The following is a 22,483-nucleotide window of genomic DNA, read 5'->3' as shown; positions in this document are numbered from 1 at the left end:
TGATTTAAAACCAATTAATTTAACTGAAATTACTGCAGGTACATAGAAACAAACTTACGAACCAACAATTTCCTTCTGCTTTTAGTTCTGGAGTGGCAGAACAGCATACATAGCAGGACGGCACGCTCTACACAAGGACATTCCTGAGAACTGAAATTATCACAGCCTTGCAACGTAAAAGATCAAGCTGTGTTGGCTTTAATCATACTGCTATTAATGAAATGCAATCTTCCTGGCTAACTGCCAGCCAGGTTTGATGCACTTAGACTGAGTAAAGAATGTGACCGGAACAACAACTCAAAGCCAAAATGTCAGGACTTACCTTACTGCCCTTGAAGCGAGTTCTAACCGAAGGAATAAACAAAGCTCTTCAAGGTATAACGTTACACGTGCCCCACGTAATTACACATGGGATATATATAATACATAGGACATATGGGATTTTTTTTTATTAGACAGTCAAGATGTTATGTTTCTCTCTGCTTATCCAGACGGCCTGCCAAATTTTTACAGTCTGCTTCAGCAGAAGGAAACTATTACCTTATCAGCGGTAGATCGTATTTTTCTAAAACACATGGAATTAAAATCCCACTAGAAAATCCCACAGGGAAGGGAACAGCTCCCTGACGCCCTACTGCTAGACATAAGAGAATTGAACATTTTACTACAGGATTAACAATACGTGGAAGCAATAGTTTTTCCAGCATCTCCCCTTGCCAAATAAAATAATAGTGGCAATTGGCTCTAGAATGACCTACATGTAATCTGTCTTCAGTCAGGCAGGTTGCGTTTATGCAACACAGTTGAGAGAGCAAGTACTCTAAATGTACTCTGAATGGGGGGACCCTACCAAAAAGAAAATGCTGGAGATGACAGATCAGCACTTGAGGAGAACACGTGCACAGCAGGCAGAGAAAACACCATCCTATTGTACTTCTCATCCAGGTGACAAATCTCTCACCTGTTTAATCACATGCCCATGTTATTCCAATAAATGCAACAAGACCACCATCTCAGAAGAGCAGGCCATGGCCTGGTATTCCAAGGGAAACCAGCTGACCTGGCTAGAAAAGAGGAGCAGAGACACAGGGCCTGTACAGCTGTGGGTTGCACCACGTTTTCTCACCCATACCCCCCAACACTGCCCATTCATGTGTTGTTTTTCACAGGCTCTGGTGTCCACCCAACCCTGCACAAAGCCTATTCATCACACTGGGTCCACCTGAACATTCACTGGGCCAAAACCTGAACATAAAAGTATGTGTATAATTTCCTGGCAGGACAGGTGAATTGTGCCGGGTTACTGAAAGTCCAAGTAGCCAGTATAAAGAAGAAAGAAGAATCCAGGCGGGGAATGTGGTTTGGTGTCCAAATAGTCCCTGATACCCTTGTTGTGTCAGCACTGCAGCTATTCCACAGAGTTGGTTTGAGAAGGAGGGCATATCTGGAAAACAGCTCACAGCATGTGCATCAACCGCCCTATGGAATATATAACATCAAGAGAGGAAAAGTGGTATCTGATACCAGCCATCGTGGGGTGATTCAAGTTAACTTAATGAAGGGTGGTGAAAGCGATTTTATAAACAGCATTACATAATCGCTATGGATATGTTTATTCTACAAGTATATCCTGTGTTTCTTGATAAGCAAACTGGCTTTCAAATCTCCATTCTTTTACCTGCCATCAGACAATAGTACAGGTAGGGAAAAAAACAATGTAAACATTATTTCATCATACTTCACCTATAACAAATATTGCAGATAGCTGAGATGCAAGCCTTAAAGAACAGTAAAGGAACAAAGGCACTAGCAGTAGTTTCAGGAAGAATAACAGCGTGTTCCTGGACCAGCACAAGGAATGCAATTCATTGTTTACATACCAGAGGCTTTCCAAACAGTTTTTTTTCTTATTCCTTTTTCTCTCCACTCCCCTCCTTTTAGAAATGCTCAGTATTCAACCTCAAACAATAAGAACGACAATTTGCACCAGTAAATTTGAGGAGGGTTTCACAAAGGAATATTACATTGTTTCAAAAAGATGCATTTTTTCAATAGGTACATAAAAATAAAGAGTAGCACGTTACAGAGAAGCAGTTTCACTCAGACTGTGCAGCCCAACAAGATGACATATAGAGTGTCTTTAAAATGATCTAAAACACTGCTGGATACTCAAAGAAAATCACATTGTACCACATAATAAGATGGAATATGGGCTCTGAGGAGAGACACAAAGGTAAATTAGGTCATTCAGAGTATGAGTATGCTCTGAACTGAGCTCGACAGTTTGTTTCCTGCCGGAGGACTCACACAAGAGCAATGTCTCCTCTCTTCCAGACACCTTCTTCGCTCTTCCCTAAATTAATTCAGTGCTTGAACTGAGACGCAGTGAGCAGGCGGCTCAGCACCACCCAGCTTCTGGCCCTATCTCCCCAGATGGGATGCGGGAGAGAATCAAAAACGTAACACTCTGAGAATCTGTGAGTTGAGGCAAAGACGGTTCAAAAGGTAAAGCAAATCTGGGCATACAAGCAAAGCAAATGAAGGACTTTATTTCTCATTCCTCATCAGCAGTTCAGTCACTCCCAGGAAAGCAGGGCTCATCGTGTATTTCTTGTGGAGGCTAATGCCAGCACTCCCAACATTCCCTTCTTCCTCCTCCCATCTTCTATCAGCTTTCACTGCTGAGCACGACGCCATATGGTGGTATGGGCCATTCCTCTACCCAGCCTGGGCCAGCAGTCCTGGGTCTGTCCCATTGCAGCTCCTTGTGCCCCCCAGCCCCCTCCTGGCAGGGCAGCACAAGGAGCTGAGACATCCTCAGCTCTGCACAGTGTCACTCTGCAGCGACTATTAGCACAGGGTGCTATTGCCACTATTTTAAGCAAAAACCAAAGCACAGAATCATACAGGCCTCTACAAAGAAAATTAATGCTATCCCAGCCAAAACAAACAAAAGTGTTGGGGATGCAGGGCAGGGAGAAAATTATATTGAATACAAAGGAGAAAACTGAGAGGTATGGGGTGGAGGGGGGGAAAGATGCAATGAACTGAAATAGAGCTGGGTTAGGAGCGGCTATTACTTCCCATCCTTATCTCTTAAATACAGCCACTCAGCTCCTTTCTAATACCTTTGCCACTAAGCAGTACCAACAGCAGAGTACTTGTTCTCTCAGTCAGAGAGATCAATACCATGAAGCAAACAACCTCTTGCCTGGTTATTCCTGAGCCTGAAAATCAAGCTTGGAAGGAGATGAATTATTTAGGAATATGCAGTGCATTGAAAGCAAGGCAGAATTTGTCCCAGCCCAGGACTCCCTCAGACTGTTTATGCCAAGCCAAAAATGTAGAAGTCTTTCAGATAAGCCAAGGTCTTAGAAAGAAAGGTTTAGAACAACAAGGACTTTATTCTCTGAACTTCGTACATTCTCAAAATGTAAAGGAAACAACCTTCCTGAATACCTCTAGTACTAATAAGGAAATCAGCTGCCCATGTTACAAAGTGATCTCTCAAATTTCAAGAATTTAAGAATGAAAATCAGAATCCCAACACTTCCATTTATTACATTTTAACAGCACATTGGTATCTTCAGCATTATCTGAGGGATCAAAGCTCTGTGATAGACTGATACATCTGTGTACATCCGTACTTGCTTTACCTTTTTTTTGGCTTTCACCCATCTTTAGACACTGAGATCTGTTATTTGGACCCAGTAACAAACAAAACATCAGTGGAAGATGACAGAGACTCAGTAAAATGTACCTGGAAGTTCTGCAGCTAAGGAACAATCTCAATCACAAAGGAGACATCAGTAACCACCCTTCCTTTCAAATCAATACCACAAACCCACTGAAGTTCTGCAGCTAACATCTGCAAACAAGCATATTTACGGGCTGAAGCCCCATCAACTCTTGGGACCTGCTCCTAGCCCAGAAAGGAGAACAAGCTTAAAACTGACACTTCAAGTTCTCCCTTTCTGCAGCTTCCCATGGATGCACACCCCACACAATGAGCCACACAAGAAAAGCTAAGCAGCGGTGGGGAAGGAAGGGGAGGAGGAGGGCTCACACACCTCAGGAAGCAGAGTGTTTGCCCATCGGCCTGGTTCCCTACAGTCACACTGACATGACATGGGGGCAGGAACCACAGCAAGTGATGACAACTGCAACTGGCACTAAGAACTGCACCTGGAAATCACGGCCTCGGAGCCAAAACTGCTTCCTGGCAAGCCTGTGCAGGGCACACACCAGATGAAAGTTCAAGGGTGTCATTTCAAAATAGCTTTAACCAGTGCTACCGCAAAACGCTGTCCTCTGAGTCCACCTGAGTGTTCATTTCTATCCCCAGGTCACCTTCCCTCCCTTGCTTGCATAAAGAGGGGTGTGGGAAGGAGAACAAACAGCAACTTTTTTTTCCATGCCGGATTAGTTTCAACTCGAATCAGCTCCCTGATCTGATTCACTGTCTGGCCACGCAAATATTCATGCCAGTATAAGCAAAAACATTGCGGAGACAGAACAAAAGGCCAGAGGTAGCAACAGAGCAGGACCAATTCTTTCAGAGATTGTATCAGCTTAAAAGTGTTTGCAAACCTAATCTTAAAGAGCACAAATGTTTGCACCCACTTAAAGGCTGACGTTGAAAACCCTGTAGAAAAACTGGAAAAATATGAAAGCGATGGCTTTGCCTGTAGATGTATGAAATCAAGTGGAATAAGAGGTTTGCGTGACTTTTTGTATTGCTTTTTTAACCATAATATTCAGCAAAATAGAAAGCAAAAGAAAATGACCTTAAGTACACACGTGCAATGAGAATTTTAAGAGTGACAGCACAAACTAAAAATCTTTGGACTCTCCCAAACCACAGTAAGAAGAATCCCACACAAAAGGATCTCCTCAGCCCCTGGCCACCAAGTAACATCCTTTGAACAAAAGGTGCTACTGAATCACAGGGTTAACATTTAGGTTCTTAAGGGTATTAGCTACCTACATCATATGCATGCTCTGCCTTGACAGATGGGCTGTAATCTGGTCTCCCTTGAGGCTGAAAGCATCACATTAAGATTCCTAATTGGAGTAATACTTTCATAAAATAATGACCTCAGTCAGTGTTTCCTGAAGTGGGTTACATCACCTCATAGGATCACAAGGAAGTCCCAAGGCAACCAGAAAGGGCAAGAAAAAAAACGTAAATATATTGAAAGAATGACACAGAAATATACAAGATGACAGTAAAACAAAGTTATACTTAAACATATTGACACCAAATGCACAGTTTCTCAAGTTCAAGGGAGCATTCACGACTGCAGACTGCTCACAGCCAGCTCTTACCCTTTACTGCAGGAGGAAAAACCGAGCTGCCGCTGGCAATCAAGGACTGCTGGATTTTCTCAAATTTGTGTAAGAGAAGGGAAAGTAAAGGGCTAAGGCAGTTCATTACACAGATGGGGAAAGCATTTACAAGCTTTTGTTTTCAGATCTATTGATTCATATGATGTACTCTGTGGAGAAAGACCTCAGTGTCCTGGTGGACAACAGGTCAGCCACGGCCAGCAATGTATCCTTGTGTCCAAGGCCAGTGGGATCCCGGGGTGCAGAGCATGGACAGCACATCGGGGGAGGTGATCCTCCCCATCTGCTCTGTCTTGCTGGGGCCATATTTAGATTACTGTATCCAGTTCTCAGCTCACCAGTTCCAAAAAGACAGGGATCTCCTAGAAGGAGTCCCATGGAGGGCCACAAAAATGATAAAGGGCCCGGAGCATCTCCTGCATGAGGAAAGGCTGCGTGACCTGGGGTTGTTTAGCGTGGGGAAGAAGATGACTGTGAGGGGTCTGATAAACGTTTATAAAGATCTAAAGGGAGGTTGGAGGCAAATGGATGAGACCAGGTTCTTCTCGGTGGTGCGTACTGATAGGACAAGGAGCAGTGGCCTAAAACTTGAACACACGGAGTTCCATATAAGCATGTGAAAGAACTTGCTTTCAGAAAGGGTGACGGAGCACTGGAACAGGCTGCCCAGAGTGGTTGTGGAGTTTCCTTCTATGGAGATACTGAAGACCTGTCTGGACTCCTACCTGTGCAACCTACTGTAGGGAACCTACTTTAACAAAGGGTCAGACTCCATGATCTCTTGAAGTCCCTTACAATCCCTGCAATTCTGTGATGTAATATTTGAAGAATTTCACCTTTCATTGCAGAAACTTGGCAGAATTTTTCGAAGTCTGCAAACTGCAGCCTAGTACTTTTTCCCATGACACCACTGGAACTTTTGTCAAATCCCACCTTCAAAAGGAGCGCAGTAGGTCTTGCCCTGTACACCAACTGGAATTCCACCACTGGAATTTTCAGCCTTCACTTTTTAACATAAAAGGAGGCAACAACCAGAAGGAAGACACTCTGAATTTATAGTCTTTTGTGCTAAGCTCCAGCTTCCTGCTCATGGTTTAATGGTTTTGTCTGAGGAATCTAGACATCTATTGTGGCCAGTGAAACTGGCCAATCTTGATTTATCAGGCTTACAGCTGAACCCAATCAAAGGAGCTTAAATCAGCTCAGTGTCAGAGCAGACAACCAACCAGTCATTTAAATCACACATTTGAATACACTGGCTGCATTGACAAGATAGCTGTTGACTACAACAGCAGCTTAGACATCCCAGGCTTGATTCATCTGTGCATACTTTTAAGATGCCTCTGGGAAATCAGCCTCCTCTTCAGCTTTTGTTCCTGAAGACCACTGGTCTCTCAGCCACCCCTGCCCTATCTAGTGATCTGTTGCAAGTGTCTCTGCTAATGTGAAGTATCTCAAAAAGCCACAGACACTTTAATATAGCTTGAGTACGTTGCACTGCTAGTGCAAGTGCAGGCACCTACATTCGGGCATCCTAAATGGAATCCCTTCTATTATGTTATTGCAGATCATTTCTAAGGTGAGAAAGGCATCAATCAGTATGGACTAACAAAGACATAAAAAGAAGACAAATGCAAAGTAATACATTCATTTAGATACGTCCAACATGCACTGCATTTCAAAACTTTCTGCTATAATTTAGTACTGTTCAGATGCGACTCGCATGCAATTAAAAATATGTGTAGAAGTAGGTGCAGTCATCCTGCCTGTACCAGATTTTCTTGTAAGCCTTATGAAGCCAATAACGTTATACAAAAGGTCAAATTTTCCCCAGCAATTTAATTCCTCATTCCCTTTCCAATTACCACCAAATACAGCATTATTTATAGACTGAATTGTATTCTACAACTTCCTTAGAACTATGGGGTCTCTGACAGATTTCATGTACAAATTACAAGCAGCCCCCACACTCCATACTATCTGAACTAATAGCTCCTTTCAATAGATGGGCTGAAGTCAGTTTTTGGTTATTTGTATCTGACTGTACCCATATCCATCAGTGTTCATCACTGAATATTTAATAGCCACTCAACATTCTACACTTTGCAAGTACAAACAGATGCAAACCATCTTTATTTACCATTTATTACATGGACTTCCTCCACAGAAAAAGACTAAGAGTTATGTGAATAACTGTGAGCACACCTTCAACCAACCCCAAACCTACACACGAACGTGGTAATTTGATGGCAGAAAATCATTAACTGTTACCATAATTACAATTCTCACATCAGAAATCTTTTCCTACTCTCAGTCATGCTTGAAGAAACTTCCCAGGAAAGTCTAATTGTGAAAAGTCTTTTTACACGATCAATACGGCAGACTGAATCTGATACTTACGGTTGATGTGATCGATATAGTACACACCAATCTGAGGATCATATGCAGCTTCCCATCCCCACGGTAGTTCATCCCCAACACAATCCGCAAATGACAAGGGCTTTGTTAACCTAAAAGTAAAGGAACAAAAGTAAGATTCTATCTTTTTCTAACTTGCTTGTTATTCATATTAATTCCTACTGTGACAAACTAAAGACAGTATGGGGAGAGAAGACATATTCTGTCCCTACCTCCCCCCTTCAAGTTTAGGCTCTTGATTATTTTTCCCCCATTTCAGCCTTCTGAATTCATCAGCTCCAAGAACATAATACAAATTATTCCAAGTATTTCCTAGTACAGGCATTCCAGTGAGAAATTCCCTGCATCATCTTTCACACTGACAGCTTAAAATTAAAAAACAACCAATAGCTTTTTAAAAAAACATTAACAATCAGCACTCCTCTTCGTCCTCTGAAGAACTGGACCCTTCAACCTCGAGCCTATGATTACACTACAAGATTGCAAGGTAATCTCTTCTAATGACCACAAAAAATACAGCAAACATAACTGAGACACAGCTAGCAGCACTCACCAATCCAAGTACTTGAACAAAATTAACAGTAGTAGACATTTTATAAGCTTTATTTAATGGATAATCAGATGTTAATTATGTATCCTCCTAAAAACAAACCATATTAACATTTTTTCATTTTAATATTCTGTTTGCAACAAGAAATAGTTTGGTAACCCAACTGAGGCTGAGCAAAGCTTAACATCATGATGTTTTGTTGGCTTTGGGGAAAGAAACAAGTATTAAGTAATGAGTTTCCTCTTGATAAACCCACAGCCACATCACCCATATTAATAGGAATAACAAGAGATTGAAGGCTTTATTATCAACATACTGCTAGTATGCAATTAGAATTTTTTAAATGCCTGAGAGTAGGACTACCAAGAACAGTTTGTGGGACACAGGAGCATCACCTCCTTTGCTGACTGAAGTATAACTTCTATCACATCTATCATACAAGCCTTTCATCTCATCCTGAATATCCTATACAAACACAAAGCTTTTTTTTTTTGCTGTGTTTCTTCTTTAATTAGTTTCTGACCAAAATAAACAAGTTTATCAACATTTTGGTGAGGAACACAGCAGAGAGAAGAACAGTATGTTTTACTTCCTACACAATGAAAGGGTTTTCTGTGCAGAAAACACTATAGAGAAAATACCTTACAAAACTACATCATGAAGTTTGTAACAAAGCTGTGAAAACAGAAATTTAAGCACAAACCTGCTATTAAAATTATCGTCCCACAAATGTATTATTACTGTTATTGACAGATCTAACCTACCAATTCTTTAAGAAACAAATTAAGGTTGTGGAAATTACAAACAATGAAGCTCTAGCGCTCCAAAATTTCAGCAGAGCACAGGCAGATATTTTTTTTCTTAAATTATGAGCATGAAACCAAATTCATTTCTCTCCAGTTTCAACAGTGTCACATTCCCCAGGGCTCTCTCTTTTCTTCCAGAGACTTTCAATAGCACAACGTTTTGGAGCCAGATGCTGACTTTACTGCAGGACAGTAACCTAAACAAGAAGGGATCAGGCTGGTTTGGGCCCTCCAAACTGTCCCAATATAAACACGTATGGCAAATGGGTGAGATCAGTATGACATGAAGACAATTAATATGCAAGATAGAGTTTGAAAGCCAAGAGGGTTATGAGATATAATTAGAAAGGAAATAATACCAGAGAGGAAGGATTGAAAGGAATATTGCCTGCGTGAAGATCATTATCAGTGACATAATAACATATAATGGACAAACTGCCATTACATTCATTAACCGTGACCCAGGAAAAATGAGGTTTATTGCACTGTAATAGAGGATTAAGTGTTGCATCTCAGGGTACTGATATTCCGAGGCACTTCACAATACTTTTTCAGCTGGTGGTTATCAATTTACACGCTCTTGAAAGAACGCCGATACTAAAAAACCTGAAGTCCATGTTCAGTGCACCATGAAGCTGAATTAGTCATCAGAAGGCTGTTTCTTTTTAAGTGTATATTCATTGAGTTTAAGTATTCTCACTTATTGCCTATATATATATATTTTAATTAATTTTTATACTTCCTTCCAAATGATGATTAATTTATTCGCCTTAAACTCATAATAGCGATTTTTTTCTACTCAACCCTGTACTGCTGCAACGCAGCGCTGCCATTTCAGCAAATGGAGTGAAAAGCATCCCGAGGGCCAGGAAACAAGAAATGTATGTGTGTGTCACATGAAGTGGCTGCTCCCAATTAAGTCAGGAGAAAATCTGTAACTCCATTATCTAATTATGCTGTTGCCAATCACTTCATAGATGCTCTGGGAAACCCAGGAGAAAAAATAGGGCTTACCCACAGAGAAGCTATAGCACAACCTCGTACCCATGTTTTTCAAAATCTAGTTACCTCAGATCTTAAACAGTAGATCCTGCAGTTACACATATTATCGTTAACAATTAACATTCTTACAGACATGAACGCAGTCTGTATATGCATCTAAAATTAATGAAGAGGCTGATGATGTTGTAAAATGGAAACATAACTACAGATTGATGGACTGTCAATGTTGTTTCACATTGTTTCATCCGGACAACTTTATGCATTTTTCTTGCTTGAGATACTCCTCGAGACCACAAAAATATACAGAAGAAATATTTCTTACTGAAATCAGCATCTAGAACAAACAAGAAATGTACAGTGTGAATGCTGCCTTTCTGTTAGGATATGGACAACTCACCGTACTTCTCACACTGCTGTGATCATCAGAGTGCATATTCTTCAAAATGAGTGTGTGTATTACACTCACGCACATGACATTTTCAACACATTATTCTGTGCAGGAACACTGTATTCTGCTGCATTTCTTCTCTGATTCCATTTCTCTCCAAGATCTCTTAAGAATGAAGGTGCTTGTAACACTGGATATTACCCATATCACGATTAGGACTCTACTTTATCAACAGGAAACTCCAGACGTCAGTCTTTGCTCCCTTCTAAACTCAGCAGACTTCTGTAGCATATTTCAAGACCCGATTCTATCTGTACACTGAAGAGCTGTGCCAGTAGAACTAGAGATGTTTTGCTTAAACTGACTAAATGCGATTTATAATATATAGGGATGGAGCACATGGGGAAGAGAGAAAAGTAACAGCAGTCACATCTCAGATAACTGGGGATGGTCAGGAGGAACACAAAAAGCAAACAACAAATCTGAGGCTCTTTTCCTCGACTAGAAAGGACAAAGATGCAGCTTGGTAAGAGGTGAACAAAATACCTGAGAACTACAGCAAGATTCATCTTCATGTCTTTTAAAAAGGCTTCCAAGAATACTTTCTTTGTTGTGTAACGCTTGACCTACAGTTAAGATCTGGAGTTTTGAATTCAACTGTAACTAGGGACAACACTCAACTTCTTTAGCGACTTCAATATGCATTTGAAAACTCTCCAAATCTGAGCTATCCTCTACCAAAAATGACCTTGTGTTCTTTCCCTTACAGCAATAATCTAGTAGGACACCTATATGAAGTGTCATACAGCTTAAATTCCATACCCATTCATTCTTGTACACAGAACGATACATGACGATGCACAATACACATTACATGCTTTCTCTTCCAATGAAGGTCTCACTACTACTATTTTAAAAAAGACTCCCAACTGTTCTAAAAAAAAACGTACCTTCACACTCTGGGAACTGAGTAGACAAAAGTGACATCTATTAAAACATTAATGAAGAAACCCAGTGACCACACGTACACCTACCCACACCTGGCTCGCTTAACCACACACACACCCTTTGAGAGGGCTGTACAGTAACTTACTCACACGGCACAACAATGACAACTTCTGAACACCTCCACACAAATACTTCCAGTTAGCACAAGGTCACAGAATAGGAACACATGATCAACATCAGCTAATTTCTTACTTATTCTGAAAAGGCATAACTGAAACTAATGCTTTCTTATTTTCACTCAGTTACTCAACAGTAATTTTAATGATCTGGTCAGGCAAGTGAATGTAAAAATAGAAGAAGAAAATTGTTTAAATTCTTTACTAGACCTCCTAATTTACTGTCCAAATTGGATCTTAAAATCAATTCAACCCTACTTTGTAATGCTCCAAGCACCATGAATTTGGAAGATTCATAAATCCATCTTCTCATCCCACCCCAAATATGCTGCCCAACATTCAGGCACCCAGGATGGATTTCTCATACAAAACTCGGGGGTGCAGTTCATCTCATTAACTTTAAGAGTTAGTTAACTTACCCCAATTACTCCTTTACGTTTCCCTATGGAGACAAATTCAGCACATCTATTTAGACTGAGGATGAATCGCACTCTGAAGGTTTCCCTCTTTTCCTATTGACTATAGAGACTGTCTAAATACAAGGCTGCTGACCCAACGCAAGGTAACTAAATTTAGGCTGGACGAGCACTTAGTAGTAATGCCCAGGTAGCCAAGCACATGCAGAACTGCAGGTATCCCTGCACTGCAGGCTATGGCAAGAAGGGGAGCACTGCTTTTCTCAGTGGCTGAGATCCGTACCCACAGGCAGCACAGTTACACTACATTGTGAAGATGATTTTCTCTTTTATAAATCAATGGCTGAATCTGCAAAGAGAAAAAAAAAAAAAAAAAAGGAAAACCCCACCACGTTCCCTAAGTTTAAAAAGTGGTAACTGGGCCATTTACCTGTAGAAAGTGGCAGAGTTTGCTTGGTCATAGAACGCTCTTTCCCTACATCCACTGCTCACTCAAGTCTATAACCATGCAATTCTCACACACGGTTTCTCTCTCCAAAATCTCATTCATGACTCTTTTGACAGGATCTCAGTTTCTAAACACTGCGTTCTCAGCACAGCAGGGCCTCTCATTCAGACACCAGCCCAAGACACTACGTACAACCTTTGTATTGCTTAGGTACATTCTGTTTTAATCAGGGTGCTATTAAGAGCCCATTCACCTGGCTCACAAGGTTTCTTTCCACAATCATTTTCTCAGTGAACAAATGCCCACACTTAAAAGGCATGGCACCTTTTCAGTACCAAAACATGGTCACCATGTAGTTAAACACCGCTCCATTCTTTATGAAAGCTTTCAGTAATATCAGCTGATGCTGACTGATGCCCATAACCAGCATAGCATGTGCCCCATCAGTCTGCTGTGTGTCACACACACACTGGTGTAGGTAGGCAGGCACGCCTAGCCGCACACCCAGCATTTACACGTAGCTGGCAGCAGCACCTTGGCAGCAGTGTGCATTCACTGCTTGCAGCACTGCAGGTACTCAAAGTAACCGCAGAGCAGGAATTCACAGAGCAGCTACGCACATTTAGCTGAAAAAGACTTATCCATTCCATCAGCAGGTACTTCCCAGGCACAATGCACAATTTTCAACCATTTTCCAGATTTCATATTGCTTCATTCCTGGTAATAAAAAGATGAGTAAAGCAGTCAAATGTACATACAGAGAATGGAAACCTGCCCTAACTGGGAGAAGGTTCCAGTTCTCAGGAAATCATACAAGCGTAGCACCATTTTTAATAGCATGCTGTTTCTATCCTATGATTCCTTTAAGGTCTCAAATACTTACAACAGAATGTAGATTATAAATAAATATATGCTTTGGGCTTCAGAGCATTTCTTGGTAGAAAAAAAAAAAACATACAGACATGCATTAAAGTGCTTATATCAAGAGATATATGTAAGTCAGCTCACTGCCTTGCAGCAACACAGAACAGCTGGGCCCACACCTCTCACAGCTGTTTCAAAAACACACACTTGATTTCTAGTACTGAATGACATCTCCCATATTACAAACAAGTTATGGGTTTGTATAGATAGGACAAAAGCATGTGCAATGTTTTTTTAGAGTACTGAATAAATGGTTTATTCTCTATAATTCAAGCAGAGGTTGTTTTGAAATGATCTGCTAGAGAGCAGTGTGATGAATGATGGGTCTTTCTTAGCTCTCATTCAGAGAGCTCCCCTCATTCAGTTCTAGTGGTGCTGCCACGCAGCCCAGCCAGGGCCGCCCACTGCCCCTGCTGGCTGCTCCTGCCCAAAGGCCTTCCCACAGACCTGCTCAGCTTCCTATGCTGTACCGAGGCACACAACCATCCACGGTATTCAGTAGAACCATTTGCAGCACTCAGTGAATACTGCTTAGAAACAACAAGCTGATACCTCACCAGTGACTGGCTTTGGAGACAAGCAGTGAGCGCAGTAGAAAACTGTACTCTGTTCCCCAAATGTTTTTTTGGGTAACTGTTGTTCCTGATTTGTTAAAAACACGTCACTGCCAGAAGGAGGAAAACAGGAGCCCAGTGTCAGCTCACTGCCCCTCCACAGGTGCTCCTGAGAAGGCCACAGCCTGAGCGGCAGAGACCCAGAGGGGAGGAATGCTTTGGGGAAGGAAGGGGCCCACACCCATTGCCCGCAGGACCAGGTCACACCGCCAGCAGGCGTGGCGTTCTGCTTCCTCTTCCTTCTGATTATGACAAACTGTTTTTGCCTTCCACTTACCATCAGTGAAGGAAAAAAACAACACGCTGAACACCGCTGTCCATTTTGTTGCACCATTTTAGCAGTAGAAAATATGAAAGAAACCAAACACTTCAGTGAAAAGGAATACAAGTAACCTTTTGTGGGAAAAAAATAAATCTTTTTACTCATAATTTATCCCTTCAGCATTGTCAAGTTCAATGCAAAGCAGATAGCTGCAAAGGTTATGGGATGGAGGAGTGGAAATGGGCAGTGCCAGGAGTGTTTGCTCCTGTGTTCTGCTTGGCCACAGGAGTTGGTTCTGCACTGGCATGTAAGCGCTGTAATATTGGACGCCTGGAATGTCAGGAATGTCTGATAACCATAACCTCGCGCAGGGGTAACTCCACAGCCATAAACCAGCAGCACGACCTTTGAGCTTTTCCCTTGGAAAGCTCAAATGCAGCAACATTATGAAAGGGCTATTTTGCGCAGTGCTGCTATAGGTTATTTGTATACGTGCTTGGACAATGTAGAGGGAACCCCTGTCGTCAATCAAAAGACCCATTAAGAAAATTAGCTATTACTACTAATCTAAAGCCATAAACCCCTTGATATGAGACCAGTGTGCTTTAATGCTCCCAATCCTACAACTGCTGCCGGCAAACCTGACTTGGAAATGTTTCCTTTACCTCTCTTCTCTCACTTCGCTTCTCATTTCATACATTTAGTATCAAACTATTTCTATATAATAGAAAGACACACATTTAGAGATGGATGTTTTACAAAGATAAATACAAATCAGTTACGCGTGGGTTTGGGAAACTTAAAAGTGGCACAAACTCGCTGAGAGTTTCTGTAGACAAACACGAGCAACATCTGTCCAAAAAACATATAATTTAATTGAGACCTTATATAAAAACAAGAGGAGAACGACCACGGGCTGAAGTACTTATTACAAAGGACTAAGACGCTTATTCTGCTCTTTCGGATGATGGGTCACTTGGATATGGCAGGCAGTAAGTATGGAAAGCACGCTTTGTGGCAGCCAGTTATCTGTGAAAGGGTTAACTTACAGCACATTACTGTAGCATGAAAATACCACCTGGGAAACTCCAAGAAAGAACGCAGTCAAAACTGGGCAAAAAACCAAACTGTAACAGTAACGTCAACATTAAAAGATCTTTCCTATTCCCAGCCTTTCCAGCTCCTCCTTTCTAATTTCATACACAGCCCAAGTAAACTACAGAAAATAATTGTGAGAATGTTGTTCTGTGAGCTCCCCTTTCCTCTTCCAAATAATCGCACTGTAAGGGGCCTTTAGATTTACAGAGAGGATATTATAAACGCTCCTCGCCAGGCTCTGCTCCCACAGAAGCCAGCAGGACGGCTGCCCATCCCAGCAGCAGGAAGCTTAAATCTGCAACGAGCACTTTTGAGAAGTACCATCCATCTGAGCATCTCAAATAACCTACAAACATCTCACTTCAGCGCTGTGCAGCGCTTGGGCCAAGCATACCAATCATTGCACAAGCAGGGAAGAGCAAACTTGAGTTAACTGCCTGAGGTCACTGCAATTCAGATGCGGACCAACTGCTCTCTAGGGGAGACCGTGCCACGCTCCCACCATTACTCTCAATACTGAGCTCCTTATGCCCACACTCCTAGCTTTTCACCCAATCTCTTGTTTTATGATAGCTTTTAATGCATACTTCCTTAAATCATCGTGTACTTTGCAGTATCCTGCAGCTCTGTTGCAAAAACACAGAACCAGATCCCAGTTCAACCGGTATATGGACACTCGGCCAACACCTGGCACTGGTGAACCCTATTTCCAGATGCTACCGGAGTAGTAGCAGGCTGTAAAATGGATTAACAGCTATTCACCTGGAAAGGGCACAAACACAGCACTGCTGCTATACAACTGCAAACTATCATGAAAAAAAGAGAGGGAATATATTTGCATCACAATACCAATGGAGAGACCATTAAAAAGTCTGACGCTCTTGGTGCAAATGGTTCAGAAGTTCCATCATTTCAGCTACAGTTCCAAAGAAAGCAGCCTCTGCAAAAATCCATCTGTCCATCTATGAGAGCGGAGCGATGGACTCTGCAACAGCCTTAGAAGCACAGATACTACAGATGGACACAAGTCATGTAACTGCACTCAAGTGAGATAACAACTAAGGGCAAATGTGGTGGCTTCACGCAGATCCACTGCTGAACGTAAAAGTGTACGATGCTGAGGTGTCAGAGCGCTCTGAAATCACACCTGAAGGGTTCAAAAAGAGGTGCTGGCCCACACTTCATACCTCTCTCCAATTGGTTTAACACGTAAAACTCTTGTTCTTAAAGCACTTCTTGGAACTGAATTGCCTTTCTTTGTACAAGACATGCCAAAAATAATATTATATGAAAAAAAATAACACAATTTAGTCCGCACCTCTACTATTTTCATTCTTTATTCACAAAATTAATTGAATTCAAGTTTTTGTATTTCTTCCTTCTGGCAGCAAGGTAGGAGCAATGGGATATCAACAGCAGGTATGTAACAGGAAACATCCAAGCGCTCTCCTGCAACTTCCCTTCCCACACATCCAGACACTGCCTTCAGAAAAGAAAAAGAGGAAAAAAAAACAATCCACAGCACCAAACACTGAACCAAAACCAAGAATGAAAGCAGCAAGCTCTCGAGTAGCCAACTGCAGGAATACTGCATGTGCTCCATTTATTTCAGCAAGGCTCTCTATTTAAAAATGAAATAAACCAACTTTTACCTCCTGTGCCAAACATCTTCCAGGTCAGAAATACTTTACAGTTCCTACAAGGCTGAAGTTAAAAAGATAAAAAATAAAAAAAAATTAAAAAGCCTTTTCTGTGCCCCGGGACACAATCAATGATCACACATCCCCCTTTACTGAGCACGTTTGGCACATTCATTCAGAGCAGTGGGAATGCTTCCAAAGCAGTAATCTCAAAGATTGCTTAGGAATTCTAGGAGACACCCAACAAGGGAACCTGGGTCTGTCAGAAGAGCCAATGCTCTGCTTATCAGACTGGAATAGGGCTTTCTACCTTTCCAACAGGTAGAAATGCTCCCTTCAGGCTCATTAGCAGCTGGCATCACTGGCTGAAAAAGATAATTCTACTTCAAGTTCAAGAACTACACTTCAAGAGAACATGATACATGTTAAAACCTATTCCCCAGCTACGGTCCCTAAACAGTACAGGATAAATGGCCATCATTTCTTCAGAGAAGCATACAAACACTGGAACAATATACACAACACTGCCAGAAAGATACAAAAATAACGCTTTGCCAGGCCTAACTTTCAAGGTGATGAAAGTGTACGTGAGGAAGGGAAACGAGAACACCAGAACAAGGTCATTTTGCACGATTTTAAATGTAATTGCTTAAGCTCACACTTTGAAACGCCAAGTGAAAAAAAACATGAAGCTACTCACGAAAATCACTGAAGAGATTTGGTGTCACTGCATCGCTTTTAATTGGAGCAAGAGGCACTGAGTATTTCTGCCAATACCACTGAAGCTGCTCAGCTCTGTGTGGATGGTTCTTCGAATCAGTGGAACATTTGGCAGCAGTCAGAAAGCCAAACAGCTTAAATGTTACCAGGAGAGGATGCCAGCAGCTCTGATGTGAACACTTTGCTACTGGAACTTCCCTTCTGAACTCACTCTTAGCGGCACATGCAAAAGGACGAATTAAACTCCCTACTCCTTCATTTCCTGAGGCTGTCGGGATTGGAAATTAGGAATTCAAAGACAGAAAATGTGTCATATATTGCACGATGCCTTGAATAAGTTTAAAGGAATTTACAATAAGAAGCTGCTGACCTTTATATTAACTACCAAAAACTTAAAAATCACTGATTGAATGAAGCTACTCAACTAGTAGCACAGCTACAGAGAGCAGTACGACCCTCGCCCTTTAGCATCATAAAGGAACATGAAACAGACAAATGTTAAGGGTTAATTTACAGTGATGAAAGAGAGAAGAATGCTCCCCACTGCAATGAGGAAAAGAAAAAACAAAACGCTTTGGCCTTGCACACACACTTCAAACTGGACCCGCGTTAGAAAGGATTCTTAAATCTGCCTCACTGCAGACATGATGGAAAAGCTCATAAGCAAAATAGTCTTTGAAGTCCCTCTAATGCATTCTTACCTAACCAACATCTCGTACGCAGTATTTTATAATGAGCCGTTAGGGTTTTTTCACTTAGACTTTTTTTCTTCTTCTGTTAATCACACAAAGGATTTAAACGAACAAACACATATTGCTTTAAACTGGCATTTCTTCAGTTTGCATTAATGACATTAGCAGCAAGCAGCATGGTCAATCTTGACCTTCAGTAAAAATTTAAGACTATCCCAGTCAAGAGTTAGAAGTAAATTGAGCAGTGCATCACCACTACAAAGCTCACAGCAATAGGCACCACAGAAGTAAGTACCCATAGCTAGTCACCCCTCTCTGAGGCAGCACCGGTTCTCTGCCTCAGACTTGTACCTGCAGCCTACAGTCCAGGCCTGCCTTCTTTTGAACTACCAGTCTGTGGGCTGCGTTCTACCTGGAAGCCACCACGAATCACCGCAGGGACCTGTCCTGTTCAACATCTGCAACAATGACACAGAGGATGCATCAGCACAATCTCATCGGACTTGCAGGTGAATCCAGACCAGGGGAGCAACCAACACTGCCAAGAACACGACCACCAGTGAAAAGGAATGGGCCAACAGGAACCTTAAGAAATTTGGCAGGGATAAAGACCCAATCCTGAACACAAGGAGGGAAAGCCCCTTGCAACAACACGGTCTGGGACTGCTCAGCCTGGGAGCAGCCCCAGGGTCCTGATGGGCAGCAAACCGAACATGAGTCAGCAGCCTGCCAGAGCAGCAAAGAAACCTCACAGCCTCCTGCAGATCAAGGCAAGTGGTTTCCCCCCTGCCTAGTCAATACTATTAGACAGTATCTTAAAGCACACATTGAGTTTTGGTGTCCCAGCGCACCTGTGCTGACATCCTGGTGACCCCTGAGTAAGGCAGACCAAATAAATAAACCGGGACTGGAGAGACTGTATTATTCATTTTCACCCCATCCTGGCTGCGGGGCAGTTCGCTACTGCTACAAATGCCAGCACAAGAGAAAGGGTGAAACCACCACCCACCACAGGCCCAACTCGGGTTGTCTCAAGGCTCGTTCAGAGCAGAGCATCCAGCAGACACTGAATTCTGGTCCTTCATGGCATTTGCCTACAATACTGTAATATACAAGGCTGCTAATACTATTACTCCGTAAGAGTAAGCTATTAAAACAGGTAAGACAAAGTATGTAAAACTGGAGAGGTGCTTAATTATAGCACGCAGTTTTTTTACACGGTGAAGATGAGAAGACTGGTTTTGGTAGGCTGAGAATTTTTTGGACCGGCAATGAACTTCAGCTTGTTGCAAAGCCCCGTTACTGAAAAAGTGAAGGTATGTTTGAGAATGGCATGTAAATTCCAAACGTGTTACAAAATGAAACTGCTCAGGTAATTAGGAAAATGGCTAATGAGTACACATCCTTCAGCTACTAATTAATTGAATCTCAAAGTGAGGTGAGTTAAATCACCAAAAAGCCCAGTCCCACAGAGGATAAGCAGCTTCCCAGAGCAAGCCATGGAAACGCCCCATGCACAGCTTCCTGCTCCATAGAAGGCAAGGGCAGCCTTGCCACAGCCTGCACCAAGGACAGAATCAAACCATGGCTGAGATTATGCTTACCTGACTTCCTCTAGGATTGCCAAAACCAAACCTCAAGATGATACTCCTCTGCAAGGGGCTTTACTCCTACCATTCTATTTTAAGTCAAAACTAGTTCCTTAATGAGCAACTACTCCAAGGAGTAAGGAGAGATTGAACAAATTGCTAATGACATCAAGAGCTGCAAGACTCTCAAATACTGAGCAGTGGTGCTTCCATAGAGAAACAGTGCCTAAGCATAAACAGCTGATTATACGGTAATCTCCCACCTTGTATGTAGCTTCTGTACTGGGAGAGGCAAGTTGCCATAAGGCAGCATTACAATAAATTCAGCTGACTAGAAAGCTGCAGTTACACAGGCTTCTGCTATTTCTTACACACCGTATTTTCAAATGATGACTTCATAAAAATCACTTAAGTATTTCGCTAGATGTAAAGTTTTTACACTGCGTGAGTAATGAAAACCCTCAGCATCAGCTCACACAGTGGAAGCCCGCAGTCACCCTGTGCCAGGATAGGCATTACGTCTCCATTCGTCATTTATTATTCTCTTAAACTGAACAGAGAAGATTGCTCTTAAGAGATAGCCCAGATACAAATCTCCACTATCCAATTACTCGTGTCATCTCTTTAAACTTCTCAATGAAAGACTCATACGATCTCTCATAAATCAATCTACATCAGTTGCTTTTGTGAAAAATCTTTAACATAAATATTAATACTTGGAGATACTATTTTTCCTCCGATTCTACATGATATCCTCAGGTTCCTTTGGGAAATTACCTCATGTATCATTCAAGCTTTTAAAACAAAATGTGTCTGCTTGGAGGCCAGACTTCTGGCTTTCCTACATCAGCCGATTTCTGCTAGTATTGGAAAGCTTTAAAAAACAAATAAATAAACGGGGGCACTGCAATGAAATAGGAGTCAAACTCCCAACCCATTGAAAATGCCATCAGATATTTCAACACTCTACAACGTATGAAATAAAGCAATTAAAACAAACACAAGGAAAATTAACAAAGAGAGATGTGGACAAGCACAGACTCTGACTTCCAAACTCACGACACTAAATGCAATTCTTTTATAGCTTACGTGCGAGCACTGAGTACGGTTAAAGCTGTGCAATAGAAAGCATGTGAAAAGGTTAGGGGAGAAAAAGAGGAGCGTGATTATTCACAGTCCAGCAAAAAAATCTGCTTTCTGCGTTTCAGGCTCTGGGGACTCCATAGTAAGTTTAAGAGGAGAAGCTGGAATTTCCTGATCTGGCAGATATAACTTCGGGTGGGGGAAGGATAATTCTCAAAAGAGCTTTCAAATGTGGGCTTGGAATTCTGCCGGACAGAACAATGATTGATTTAAATCAGACATAAAGTGAGAGATCTGATCTTCCGTCAAGCCTTTGAAATGGCTGGAGTTAGAGGAATCATCAGTGCTTGTTTAATGAAAAATCCATTCTTCCACATTTTGTTCTAAATATTTCAATGTGCTCGGGTGACCATCGTTTGGTGCTTTCAGTTGTCTGTACACTAAGCGTCCCTCTTTGGGCCATGCTACAAAGACCTGAACTTTTACAGGCAAAAACAGTAAGGAGGGGAGATTCACACAAAAGAATAATGCACTTAAATTATTTCCTAATAGTGACCTGCACAGCTCTTCTGTTGCTTTCTGTACACGTTAATTTTGTCCTCTCCAAATCCAGTTCCTGTGTTTCATTAGTTTTTACATTGGTCAAATACTGGGAAAAACTGCTCCTGATGGAACTCTGGGTAAGAGGGTCTAAGCTCCGCCCTTATTGCTGATATTGCTGCTTTGTGCCAAAGGTAGAAAAAACGCTTCACTTTGTGAAGCACATTTTTTCTCCTCCACCTCACTACTTTTTCTGGGTTAAAATCACTGTCGTTCTATCCCTTTCCTTTGCCAAAATCAGATTGTTACAGGGTTCCTTATTCTGTTTACATAACTACTACACATAGCAACACCACTTCAATGAAACAGTGACATCCACAAGCAGTGGTGTATCAGTCCAGCTTGTTTCTTAAAATTAGGGCATTTTAATCATTACCAGCGGTTTTGAAATAACACAAACAAGACTTCCTTCCAGAAGTGATTTCTGCTTTCAAAAGCCTTCACAAAACATATTTAGCTTTCTGCGATGACTTCATTTGACCAGAGCCTGCAGAAGAAAAGCACACTCTTACACATCAGATAGACAGGGTTTGCAAAAGAACAGAGTTTAGTTTCTTGCTTTCCAAGCCTGGATTGCTTTCCTGTTGTCCCTCTGAAACCAGCCAATGGGAGATACGTAAGGAAGCAGCAGTGCTTGGTGACCCTCACTGGCAGCCAAGGAATTAGTCCAGTTGATGGAGCATGGCAATCCACTGTGCCGGATGAAGAAAGCAGGCTAGAGCGTTTTGTGATCCTTTCACTGGTCTTCAGGGAGACAACA

The 22,483-nt window shown here is 41.8% G+C and overlaps 1 protein-coding gene across 1 annotated transcript in view; it reads right to left on the bottom strand.

Moving 5' to 3' along the window:
- Nucleotides 1-22,483, bottom strand: part of WWC2 (WW and C2 domain containing 2) — an 86,459-nt gene that overhangs the window by 51,590 nt on the left and 12,386 nt on the right. The window contains exon 2 of the mRNA XM_072334700.1: nucleotides 7,750-7,859. Within this exon, the coding sequence (XP_072190801.1) occupies nucleotides 7,750-7,859 (110 nt within the window). The remainder of the gene's footprint in view (nucleotides 1-7,749; nucleotides 7,860-22,483) is intronic.

This window comes from Excalfactoria chinensis, chromosome 4, assembly GCF_039878825.1.
Source record: "Excalfactoria chinensis isolate bCotChi1 chromosome 4, bCotChi1.hap2, whole genome shotgun sequence".
Classification (NCBI taxonomy): domain Eukaryota; kingdom Metazoa; phylum Chordata; class Aves; order Galliformes; family Phasianidae; genus Excalfactoria; species Excalfactoria chinensis.
The sequence above is the reverse complement of the archived record's forward strand: the minus strand, read 5'-3'. Positions and strand labels throughout refer to the sequence as shown.